The sequence below is a fragment of the Neodiprion pinetum genome, chromosome 1 (assembly GCF_021155775.2).
Source record: "Neodiprion pinetum isolate iyNeoPine1 chromosome 1, iyNeoPine1.2, whole genome shotgun sequence".
Lineage (NCBI taxonomy): Eukaryota > Metazoa > Arthropoda > Insecta > Hymenoptera > Diprionidae > Neodiprion > Neodiprion pinetum.
Genome location: NC_060232.1, coordinates 39,801,300 through 39,814,135, shown reverse-complemented (window position 1 = coordinate 39,814,135; position 12,836 = coordinate 39,801,300). Strand labels below are relative to the sequence as shown.

Below are 12,836 nucleotides of genomic sequence, written 5' to 3'. Positions count from 1 at the left end.
CTCTGTGATCTAGATAAAAACGTTCTAACGCTAAGTTTCAATTGTATACGCCTCGTCGTTAACAGCGTCAGATAAATCACAATATTCCATATTTTCTCCTCAATCGCGGAAACTTTTACAACTAAATGTAACTAGATTAGCTTCAGTGCCACTAGTGAAAGTCACGCGGTACTCCTACCCTTACCGACCGAGCGATCGGCCGTCGAAATTTGAACCCTGTCCGTTCGTTTGTTTATTTACAATAGGAAACGATGAAAAAGGGTGAGTTTGCTCGGTCGATAAAGGTAGGAGTGCTGCGTGACCTTCAAGCTCTGTTTTGTCACGTTCTTTTTCCCACAACTTTTCAATCTGACCGTAGTACTCCTACCTTTACTAACCGAACGATGCAGCGTCGAAATTTGAACCGTTTCCGTTCGTTTGTTCATTTAATGTAGGATAGGAAGAAGAAGAGTGAGTTTGCTCGGTCGGTAAAGGTAGGAGTACTACATAACCTTAAAGCTTTGTTTCGTCACGTTCTTTTTCCAAACACTTTTTCAATCCGACTGTACACCCCAAGCTTCCCTAATTCGGTCGTCGGGATGAACGTAAATCAAACTTGAAATTGGACGTACAGAAGTGTCGTGCATGCGATTGAATGCGCGTTACATCACGCAGTATATCAGCAGCAAATAACCGCAAACTGCAGTACTTGGATTATGGCGCACATATAATATGTAAGATGCGTGTCCACCTATGCGGATGCAGATATTTAATGTGCGGCATATGGCCTTGACCCCTCGATCCGCAGCTTCGATGATGAAATAATCTATTCTCGATGTTTCTCCGCGTATCCGCGAAAAGAAGAGAATGCATTGAAAAATTCGATCTTTCATCGCGTTTCTCGACTGGATTATGTAAATAATATGCTATAATCAATCAGCGTGTAGCAATAATTGTTTGTTGTTCCGCAATTAATGATCTTCTTTTTCATCTTAGTCTCGCAATCAAATCCAATATCTGTATTTTTATCCTTTCGAAGCATTATCTGAGCGAAAAAAAAAAAAAAAAAAAAAAAAAAATTAAAAAGAAAACCGTAATAGAACGTAACTCCTGAAAAAATATTCAAACCAACTTTCAGCAATTTCTTTTCGTGTTTTTGTACGTACGTAAGCAACCTGCTATTTCGAACGATCGATACCTACCCATAAGGTCATAATCACTTCTGTAGAATTGTTAATGGGAATGATTATCGCGATCCATTGATGAAAACTGAACAGTTCATTCATCGCGGTGTTAAATTACACACGAGACATTCTTACGATTTTGCTGTTACTATTTCTTTCGCCGTAAATACGTTTTAACTGTCGATATTTGAAACTTTCGTTAATAGTTCGTCATTTTCTGAAGATTGTCAAAAAGATTTGGATAATCGAGCTTTTTGTTTCGATCATTGAAAGTCACTCTCTGTAGAATGGGGTAATTTATCTTCTATTGTTCGGAGCAGCTTTCAAATTTGTAATGTGGCAAAAGTTTCAGAGTCTGCTAAAATTGAGAAAAAATAAGAACGACTCGATTATGAAATCGGTATTGAAATTCTGAAACTAATAAATGCAATTTTTGGGAACTTTGAAACTGGACGAACCGTGATAAAAAGACTCGAATATCCTGGATGACTAGAAGACATTTGCTCGTAAGAAGAAACAAGGACACAAGTAACTTGGTGTACTATGTAGAACTGCTATTATCACTTGGCAAAAATTTCAACGAAATTAAAAATGGTGGTGAAATCCAAAACCCACGGATTTGGCATGGAACGCCCCGTATACAGTGTCAACAGCAACGATACGATTAATTTTCCTAGCCATTATCGACTTTTAGCGTTCTTCATAGATTTTTATATCCCATGCACATTTCTGCAACAGCATCAGTTTGTCTCAAAACGTTTTGCGCTGCTTCCAAAGCACGCGACAAAACTTTCCGCCACTCTCTGTATCGATACATGTAATTTCACTCGCATCGTTACGCTGCAAACCGTATAACGTATCGACGATGGCTTTTTTTCAATTTGTTATCGCACGTATTGAGAAATGATAACTTATATATATATATATATATATATAATCGCCTTGCGACAACCTGAACCACAAGTTATGCATACATTATAAATACAGTGAGCGTTTTATTATAACCGCAAATTAACCAGCCGCCAGGCTCTCGGGTTTATTTCCCAATCATCCAAGCTGCGCGGCAAAGGCAAAAACGTGATCTATAATGATTTTCCATACGGAAATTATCCCTTAACCCGCGATCTTGTTCCGAAATTTTATCGCTTGTCGCAAATGAAACCGTGATGAAAGTCGTATAGGTCGATATTTTTAGGTTGGCCAATGTTTCTACGTCCTGAATTTCACTCGTGAAACAATTTCGATCATCGAAAATCGTATGGAGCAAATAATCAAAAGTCTGATAAACCAATTTATTTTTACTTGATAGGCTAGGCGGATTCTAGACCACTAACAATTTGCCAACTCTCAAAATCGGCCTACTGCGCATTCTGACTGCACATGTTTCAAATTTACCGCTTTTGCGCATGCGCAGTAGTAAGTAGATTTTGGGACTTTGAAAATTTTAGCTGGTCTAGATACCGCCAAGCCTATCTAATATCCTGCTACTTTATGGACCGATAAAAAATCGTTCCTACGTTAAATTGATTGCTGAAATTCGTTACCTAACCTAAAAACGTTCGGCTATACGAGTTGTATCAACGTTTCAGTCCCTGGACTGACAACGTGGTTGAACGATCCTGCTTTAGAGATTTCATTACTGCAATTGATGGCTGTAAGTGTCAGAATACGATGAATTTGCAAGGTCATCGTTTTCCGGGTCTTTATTACCGGTTCTCTGACGGCCAAAACTCGTACCTGCATCGAATTTTATCGTCTGGCGATGATCGTTCGACGAAGACGCAAATCCCGGATTTGGAAATCGTGGAAACTCACCGTCCCTGGAAGCGGAGGCGTGGGGATAGGGATGATCGGTATTTCCTTCACCGAAACGATCGATTTGAGGGCCGTTACGGATCGGCACCAGCTTCTGAATCACGTGCCCATCCATCTTCATCCGGCAGTCGTCTCCTCTATCATCTCGAGCCCGGTGCGAACCTCTGCGACTGTCGAAATACATTAAAAAATGGAGGTCTTATCGGGTTCACGGAGTTAACGATCAACGTTGTTGATTTGCCAAAAATAGACATTTTCAGTCATTTTATTTTTATGACACGCAAGTCCTACGTTTAGTATTTCTCCAATTATTCCCTTCCCAGGCTATGAAGATGTCTCGTTGGAAATAGAGAAGCGAAAGCTTTTACGTATATCGTATACGAAATGAGCGAAAATTTTTTATCGACTGCTGTAAATAAAAATAAAAAAGAAAAAAAAAATCCTTTTCGGTACAGAAAATAGTCTCACGAATAAAATGAACCACCGTAAAATGGAATCGGTTGAATCTACTAGATTTTTATACGATTTTAAACAAAGCATCAATATCTAAGATTTTGTTTGTAATTCCAGTATTTTTTCGATACTCAATTTACGACCACATCTTCTAGTAAATGAAATGAAAAGTAAATATTTTTGGCCAACCAACCTCCTTAATCTTTATACAGCTTTAGTTCTCGAACAAAATTATTTATATATTTAATTATCTATAATAACGTTAATTTTATTCGATAATTGCACGGATACACGGATTATTTTATCTATTCAGAATTATCGTAAATCATTTCGAGATAGATTTATCCCAAGTATATGTATAATTAGGTATCAATTAAACGCGCAGTCTTAATCAGTTTATCGATTCTCGACTACACACATACATTATTCGTCTCTAAGTTTGATTTGTAAAAATATTCGTTGATTTTATTTTACAATTAACCTCCGCGATCTGCGTGATATATACTTATATAATGCACCTATACACAATTACACAAATACAAACAAGCTGCACGTAATAACGAGATGTGAAATTCGAATACGCATGTGAAACTTTAAAACTGCCAATACGTGATGATTATTTATACTGTTTGTTGAACCGTTAGCCAGCAGTTGTTACATAGATTCCATTGATAAGTCAGTTTATCCAGGGTTTCTGAATGCCTGATAATTGGCTATACACAAGATAAAAAAAAAAAAAAAATAAACACAGATGTTTGAATTTACCAAATATGATATGCAGATAAGATATTTAGTCAAGTTCAAAAAACTTGTAGTTTCACTTGATAACGCATAAATCATACTTCGACGTAAAGTTTATCAATTCTCCCAGGCGTTTTAATTAGGCGTGATGCCACGTGACCGATTTCAGAGTATTCACTAGAATCCATATCAAGCCTTCGTAAAACTTGGAATCGATTTAGAATTTCTCATAAAATGATCTTGCCATTGTATAAAAGTGCGCTCTGGTCAACTAACGCTGAAAAAACATCGCGCAGATTTCTAATTAAATTATTTCCCCGCGAGTCGGGCTTTGAGGTTATGTTCAGCAAATTATCCGATTATTAATCAATGCGATAATTCATCGGTCCCAACCGATCCGAGTTTACGTCCTAACATCAAATCGATCACGTCACAAGAAATTTCGAAACAAATCGAGTGTTGTAACGAGACAATGAGAAGAATTCTCACAAAAGGAGAACTCTTGAATAGGTCACGTGACACCAAACTCGATGCACTTCGAGAGGAGGAAAAATTCTGGAAATCTATGGGACGGGGAGGGGAAGGGAGGGGAGATGAAGGGGGGGGACACAAACCTACCCTTGGTTTCGCCACCAGGCTGCGCCCTTTCCCATGAAGGCGAATCTTATACGGCGAATGAAATTGGCGGCAGGTTTCTTATCGACCGCAGGGAAGAAAGGAAAAATTGGAAGTAGGTGACGACGAGTGCACGTACGATTTAAGGATTATTTATCCGCGTGTATGCAGAAAGGTTTAGTTTCGTTCGTGAATTTACTGAAACTCAACGCCGCTCAAAGTCCGCGCTGGCGGAAAGCGTCGCCGCTACTGTAGATCAGGACGCGTAACGTCGCGTCGTCGCCGCGATAGTTCTCCAGGCCTCGCGTGCAAGCCAATACGAGTGCAGGGTATCTTACTGGTGGACACATAATGCGGATGGTGATGCACCGGCATAGAGTAAACGTTTACAAAGCGGTTGAGAAAAGCCGTATAGCCGGTACAGCGCAGCGATGCCGACTAATTGTAAGCTGAAATTAATCGACGCATCGATTGTTTCGTTTTTTTTTTTTTTTTTTTTTTTGCTATGATGCATTTGAAACAAAAATTTCGTAAATTTTAGTACGTAGTCTTGATAGTGGAAAAGGTTTTTGATAATTTATAGTTTCATTGAAAATATTCATTTATCGTAGTCACTTGTTGTATCAAATTGGTACTTGGCAAGTAAGATATGATACTCTAATCGCGTAAATTGATATTGGATTGCGTCGTTCGTGGTAGTAAAAAACAAAAACCTATTGTGAGGAGAAGTAATCGTTTCGTGCGATTAATCGAGTTTGAAAAATAATGAAATAGATTATTTTTGGTCAGGTTTAATGTAACGACGCGTTGCATCATTTTTGGCGCGTGATTAATAACGAACCCGAGGGGATATTTCAGATTCACTGCTAATTAGGTGACGAGCGATTGCAAGATTTCAATTATTTCACGCGATACCCAAAAATTTTATTCGATTTCATCATGCGATCACAAGCGAAATTTTGAAATTACATAAATTTCGAAGATCTTCGGTCATCTCGAAGAACTCTCGCAATGACTTCAAACTACTTTCACCGATGTGATGCGATTATTTGGTCAAGCTCTAAATGATCTGGGCCTTGATTTCGAACGATTACAAACAATTTTCCAGCGATTAAAAATCATTTTGAAACGGTTTATTTGTAGGACTTGCCGCGTGCAGAGTGGCTTGCGATTTTGAGAACTGAATAGATCCTCGCGAAAAAATCTCGTGTTAATATCGCAGAGATGTGAGACGCGCTTTTTGGAGATTGAAACCGAAGTTTCTCTTTTGGAAGTGACTGGACTTTTTTATTTCCTTACCGCATGTGACGAACTTGTCATTAATTATGACAAAAAAATATGCAGTTGGTCAAAATTTTCTGTAGCTCGTGCGATCGAAATTTTATTGGACTCAAAATAAAATTTTATATTAAAATTGATATTTACGCCTGTTTAATTGTTCAACTATTGAATTGACATAGCATACACTGAAAGCGATAAATTTATAGATAATTTATTTCTATGTAAAATGCTTCCAGTGTCAAATCCGAATCACTGAATTCGGCTCTGTAATACTTGGAATTTGAAAAAAAAACTGTGAAATCTTGATCGTCACGTCGTTCATGTCAAAAAAAAAAAAAAAATTGGAATTTCGAGAATGACCTTTTCAAATTGGACGTAATTAACAGATACCTTTCCGCGAGGACTCGTTTTTGACGATGCAGTGCAGCAAGTTTTCTGAGTATCAGAAAAAAAAAGAAAAAAAAAAAATACTACTAAAAAACCATTCGAATAACTTACTCTGAGATTGATAAAAAGTTGATTCGAATAAAACGTACTTGAACACTCGAAATGTCGATGTCGATATAATAACCAGAATGAATAAACACACTAGTTTCGCGATTCTAAAAAAATAACTTAACGGCATCTGGTATGTAATGATATTCAAACAATTGAGTCATCGGTTTACTGCATCTATTCGGTGGATGAAGTCTAGTCAAAATAGACTAAATCATTCGAATCACCAATTGGTAGATCGTAATCGAAGAGACGATGAGACTTTTTTAATTAAATCTTGAATTTACGAATCGGTATTTCGAAGTTACAAGCCACTCTGTGTCACGTGACGAACATCCTTTAATCATCGTGGAGAAAGTAAAGCGAACAGTTATCAGAATAGGATCGTGAAGTTGGGTAAATCATTACACTGATAAAAACTTGTTTCTAAGCTTTTTCAAAGCCAAATTGATCCGTAACATCATTTCAGCGTTACAGCTTACGCAAATTTTGTTCCGCACACAGACAGAGTGGCCACACACCTGGAAATCCGGAAAACCTGAAATTGTCAGGGGATTTTTAATTTGGTCATGGAAAAAATTGAAAATACAACTTTTCTGTCATGGGAATTAAAAATGATTTTTCGAGGCAACAAGTTTATGCTTTTTCGTCGAGGAAACAAATTGGCTTAAACTGACTTCTTTGTACGTTATATTTTTCTTCAATTCGAATTGAATTTAAATCGAATATAGAGTTAACAAGCTGAACGATTTAGGTTTTAGTAACTTATCAGGACTGGGGAAATTTCATGGAATTTTGTCACCAAAAATTTGTGGCCACCCTTGTAGATCACAACGTCGTAATAACTCCACTTTACCGTCGGTTAATCCAACTTTGCTGCGTACAGAAATTATAAATATGCGTATAACATAAGTATTGTAGCCATAAAAAGTGAAAAACTTATCCATCCCCGAAACTTGCAGGTATAAGGAGTATAAAGCTGTGTTCATTTCTTAGCGAGTCTCACCGAATTCTTTGAAATTTTCCTCACGCGCGAGTAATATTCTCTAATTTTTTTTTTTCCCGCCTATGGTATGTAACACGACCGTGTTCAATGTTGAGTAAACAATCAAAAATAAAAAAAAGACAAGTGAAAAATGCATGATTCAAACGGGAAAAAACCACGGAAATGAAATTCGACCGAATTGCGGAAGTGAAAAGCAGAAAATCAGAATACGAAAATTTCCACACAAAATTTGAGAAAAGCAAAGGTAGTAAAAATATTCGAAAAAATACTAAAGGAATAAGAAACGTGATACGAGTATATGTATAATATGTACCTTACGTACATATGTAATCTATAATTTGCAGCAGGCGATGTACATATGTGTATAACTGTATGCAATATATTACGACAGCTGCACGACCGATTTTATAATCAACCGGAAGTTGACCTCGCAGAACAAGCGCGGAAACAGCGTCGATTCGTCACGTTGTCTTTTTTTTTCCTCATTTCTTTTTTTTGCACCGTTTCAAGAAATTACCTCGTGTACATATACAAGTATATATTTATAATATTAAAAGTGCGTGTGTATGATATAATGTGTAACTGCGCTTGGTTCGAACATTAAAAGTACATAATTGCAGCTTGTCACGAGTTACAGTGAATATAGAATATCATACATACAATCTGAGTAGAAAAAAAAAATTTACCTTAGGAAAAAATGATTGCCGTAAAAAAAAAAAAAAAAAAAGAAAAAGAAAAGAAGGAAAATTGAAAAAAGTGCAATACCCTGAAGTACGCGTAATGTAGAGCGGATCGTTCCGTTGCAATGATACGAGGAAAAGTGACTGGCCGGCACCAATGCGGCAATAAATAGTTGCGTATACATATATACCAACACGTATATAATATACAATATGTGATGTATAATATACAGATGTCGTGCATTAACGAGTTTAACACACATAACCGTTACAGGCTCTTTCTACGTACCTGTAATAATGTCACCTTCTAGTTTTATGTACTCCAACCATATACGGACAGGCATACACACATTTAACGGCGTTTTGCAAATAGTTTCCGATCGAATTAATATACGGTTTATATAATATACAACTGGCATATAAGCCGCCTGTTGCTGCTGCTGCTTATAGAAGGTATAATTATGTTTTTCACAATTCTTCCACATCGGTGCTCTCGATTTATGTTTATTATATACCCCGATATAATATATATATTTATATATTGTAAATCGACTCGAGGACGTCGGTGCGCTAAAATTAAATTAATACCACTCGCGATTTGCACATTTGTATTTCATTACCGAACGATCCTGTTAGTGGGTAAGAATGTCGGTTTATTATTTTACATTCACTTTGCTGAAGATTGATCGATGGAATTTAAGAATCCAGAAAGTCTCACTGGAGCTTAAATTGTATAGTTGAAAAAAAATCTATTGTATTAAATAGAAAAGTACCCGCGACCCGGACGATAAATTTGAAACGCAGAATTTCTAACTATTTGAACACCGTTGTTATAAAAACTCCAGAGAAAACACGTTTATTCTATTTCTTTGTTTTCGCCGATTGTAGCGAAAATTAATACCTCGTTCTATTCACAAATGAATTTCCCATTAAATATCATGTCGTATGGACTTTCAGATTCGGTTGGTGGAGAAAAAAAAAAAAAAAAAGAAAGAAAGGAAAATACGATCATCGTATTATACGGTAAGAAGGACATTGTATTGTTAACCAGAATTTAACTCCGACGATTAATGTGTGGAAAGATAATTTACAAACAAAGTGGGCTCCTTTGTTTCATAAGAATCGATCGAGCAACGTAGAGTCTTCGGTGATAAAAAAAAAAAGAAAAAAAAAAAAAAAAATTGTCGACCAATTTTGTTATCGTAACAACGATGTCTATAGTTTCGATTGGGTGATTTTAAAATTTTTCCCCGTATTACGGGGAATTCTTTAGTCGAATGTATAAACAATAGATTAGCCGGAGTGGCGCTCTTCGAATCTTTATTTTATCACAGTTTTGTTACAACAGTTTATTGACACCAGTTCCTTAGACATGTATCATAATTTCACCCAAGTTGTTGAAAGTGTTTTTTTATTCTTCTCCTTTTACATTTAAATATTCTCACTTTAAAACAGGCGTGGCGAAGAGTGCAATACGGTTGACGTAAATAATTTTTGAGCACCGATTTTAACGTGACTGCACGACGATTACACGCGTTGCGCGCGCAAGACAGCTTGAAACAGCTCTCTATCGGCCATAGAGCCTTATCACTAAAAGGCAAGGAAGCATTATTTGTTCCGATATCGAGAGAGTCTCGTTGGAAAGTTAATCGCCCTGATATACTGTCAGAAAAGTTCCCCCACCCTGAAGCCGGGACCGATAACCGAGAGCCGGTCGCTAAACCCGGCTCGACGGGCCCAAAAATGGGCCCCAAGTGCTTCCGGCGGACGTTGAGATGACGATGGATCCGAGGAGCAGAGGAGGGACTTCGGGACTCCGGACGTCGAGTGATTTTCAGGGAATATCCTGACACGTTAAAAACATTCTTTGTGACTAACTATGCGCTCGGAATTTACCCTGAAAATTGTACAAGTTACGATTACTTGCGCGATACTTCAGCCATCTGTATAAGACTTTTCAAGGTAGTCCGTATTTGAACGCCAATGAGTATCGCTTGCTCGTGCATACGTGATTCTTGTCATGCGAGATATTCGCCCGAGATTTGTAAAACTCCGCCGGAATTGGCGCAATTGTTTACAGTTGCCGCGAAACTAGCCAACGCCACATCGAGAATCGTCTTGTGTCTCATCGCGATTTTAATGGTGAATAAACGGGACAGATTTTCGCTGTTTTTAAAGATTGAAAACAACGCGTACAAAGGTAAATTTATAAAACATCCAACGTTCGCCTCATCGTATTGTTTATACAATTTACTGTGCAGTTGTTGTTTCGTTTTTCCTCAATTTTTTTTTTCCCCCTCTTTTTTTTCACAACAAATACGTCTTTGAGCGCCTTTTTGCCGCGGACATTGTGATGAAATGCGTCTTTTGTAATCAAACCGCGACAGCGTCGCTTCTTCTTGTATATAGGGCGTTCCACGACGTCTCGATCAAGATTCTACGCCGATGTCTCCGATTGGCTTTATAATTTTTTGTATCAAAGTACGTGACGAAAAATGTAATAGCAATTTTTTTTCAGACCCTGCGTATTTAAAGTATCATTATAAAGACTTGAAAAAAGAACCGACCTTCTAAAATCTTATAAAATACAAAACGAAATTCTTCAAAAGATAAATAAGAAAAATGATTGAGAAATAAATAGTCATTATTGGATTGCATTTCTGACATAAGAATGAACACAAAAGCCTGTTATAATATGGGCTAAAAAATATCTATTCAGAGAGATATTATAATGAGCTTTTATCTTCATTCTTATCTCAAAAATGTAATCCAATAATGATATTTTTCTTTTTTCAATAATTTTTCATACTATCTCTTGAAGTTATGAAATTTCCATCTTCTAATAGGTGTCAAACATTTTTTTATATTTTGAAAGATTTTTCTGAATTTTTCCAGATTTGAGAAAGTCAAGTTTATTTCTTCAAGGTTTTAAATCTTACTTCAGATCCGCTGGTCGCAAAATTTTGAAAAGAATTGCGATTGCGTTTTTCGTCATGTACTTTCATAGAAAATATTATCAAGCCAATCTGAGACATCGACGTAGAATCTTGATCGAGATGTCATGGAATGCCCCATATGCTTAATACTTAATACACCTTACGGACTATTGTGCTATTAACAATAAGGTTCGATCTCCGTGGTATTTTGAATAGGCGTTGTACCAGCGCGTCCTGCGTCGGTGCATAAAGACACATGTTGTTGCAAATAGACGTCATAAACGTGTGCTTTGTATACCTGCAGTAGCTGACTTTGAAGCGACGCGTGTCCAATTAACCGCGTCCAATTTCTTACCGCAGGCGAGGCAATAAATTATCTTGTATGATTGACCTGTTGAGCCATTCGGTGTGTGCGGTGGTCATATATTGCGTCTGGAACATCAAAATAGTAGGCATAATGGCTTCGTTCGAATTTCCAGGATCTGGAAAATCCTTTTACGTGTCTATAACCGACAATCAAATATCAGTGACAATTTTTTAATCGATTGTCTGTTTCGAAGAAAAATTTATACGAATACCATTCAAGCTGTAATTCTGGTCTGTGCATTATCCAACGCTTTCAATTCGACCATCACCATGATTGAACCTATTTCTAAGAGTCTACGATAAACACTACGAGCAGACGAAAATGAGGCGCTATTTTCGCAAGTCAAATTTTTAGTCCTCACAGGCTTTTGTCGATGGTGAAGACGTGACTAAAGTATTCTTGCCGCAACTTTGTTCGTCATTAAATATTTCTCGATATCTGATGAGTGACGGAAGGGATTGTATAACCGAAATAAAACCGCAGGCGCGTACACGGCGGCCATGTTGTTTTTATACACTCGCATTTATATCCGCCTATAAATTCCGAAATATTAAAAGAAAAATTTTCTCCTCATTCATGTGCACAAATTGTGAGTTGCAGCTGACTCAGGCTAGTTCACGCCGAAAATTTCTATCTAAAGAATCGCTTCGCCGTCGGAGGTTAGAAAAATATCTTTTTCATCTTCGGCAATCCGCCGGTTCACAATCTTTAGTAGAAACTTGCATAAATAGCTCGCCTGTAGTAAATACGTTCGCACAAATCACCGCTTCAAAGGAGAACAAGTGAATACGTAGAATCATTCGGCTAATTGTGCAGCTAAGTTCAACGTATGGTTCAAACCGAGCAAAAACTTGAAGAAGACTGCCTTGAATTATTAAGTTCGCGCTGCGAGTTGCTTGACAATACTTTCACGCACCTCGGACGCTGCTTATTCGAGTTGTAAATCAGCCGTTCGGATACTTATATTACGTATGTACATCATACGTATATGTATACCGGACGATTTTCACCTCGCAGTTTAACCAATGTCGAGTCAAAATTTCGCAGAATTGTAGAGGAAAAAAAAGGCAAAATATACTCCGTACTGAAATCGACTCTTGTTTCTACAGACTGTAGCAACAAGCATAATTATTATCTAAATGGCGTATTTATTGTAGATATACTCAGGTTATAACCCGTTATCGTAAATGGGACATGGCTGTACCACTTTTGATGAATGGACAGTACAACATTTTTTAATAACAGCAATATTGCACGCATAATTATTATTGTTAGTATAATTTT

At 37.2% G+C, this 12,836-nt stretch overlaps 2 protein-coding genes across 5 annotated transcripts in view; both read right to left on the bottom strand.

Annotated features, from left to right (window-relative positions):
• Hnf4 (Hepatocyte nuclear factor 4) overlaps nucleotides 1-5,007 on the bottom strand; it is a 44,381-nt gene extending 39,374 nt beyond the window's left edge. For 2 of the 4 annotated variants that reach the window (XM_046618855.2, XM_046619021.2), the window contains exons 1-2: nucleotides 4,791-5,007; nucleotides 2,979-3,148 (exon numbers count right to left, since the gene is read on the bottom strand). In XM_046618855.2, the coding sequence (XP_046474811.1) occupies nucleotides 2,979-3,148; nucleotides 4,791-4,825 (205 nt within the window). In that variant the 5' untranslated portion in view covers nucleotides 4,826-5,007. The remainder of the gene's footprint in view (nucleotides 1-2,978; nucleotides 3,149-4,790) is intronic. The other 2 variants (XM_046618773.2, XM_046618937.2) reach the window with 2 other exon arrangements.
• The window catches only part of Dad1 (dolichyl-diphosphooligosaccharide--protein glycosyltransferase subunit), a 62,440-nt gene that overhangs the window by 22,642 nt on the left and 26,962 nt on the right, over nucleotides 1-12,836 (bottom strand). The window lies entirely within an intron of this gene.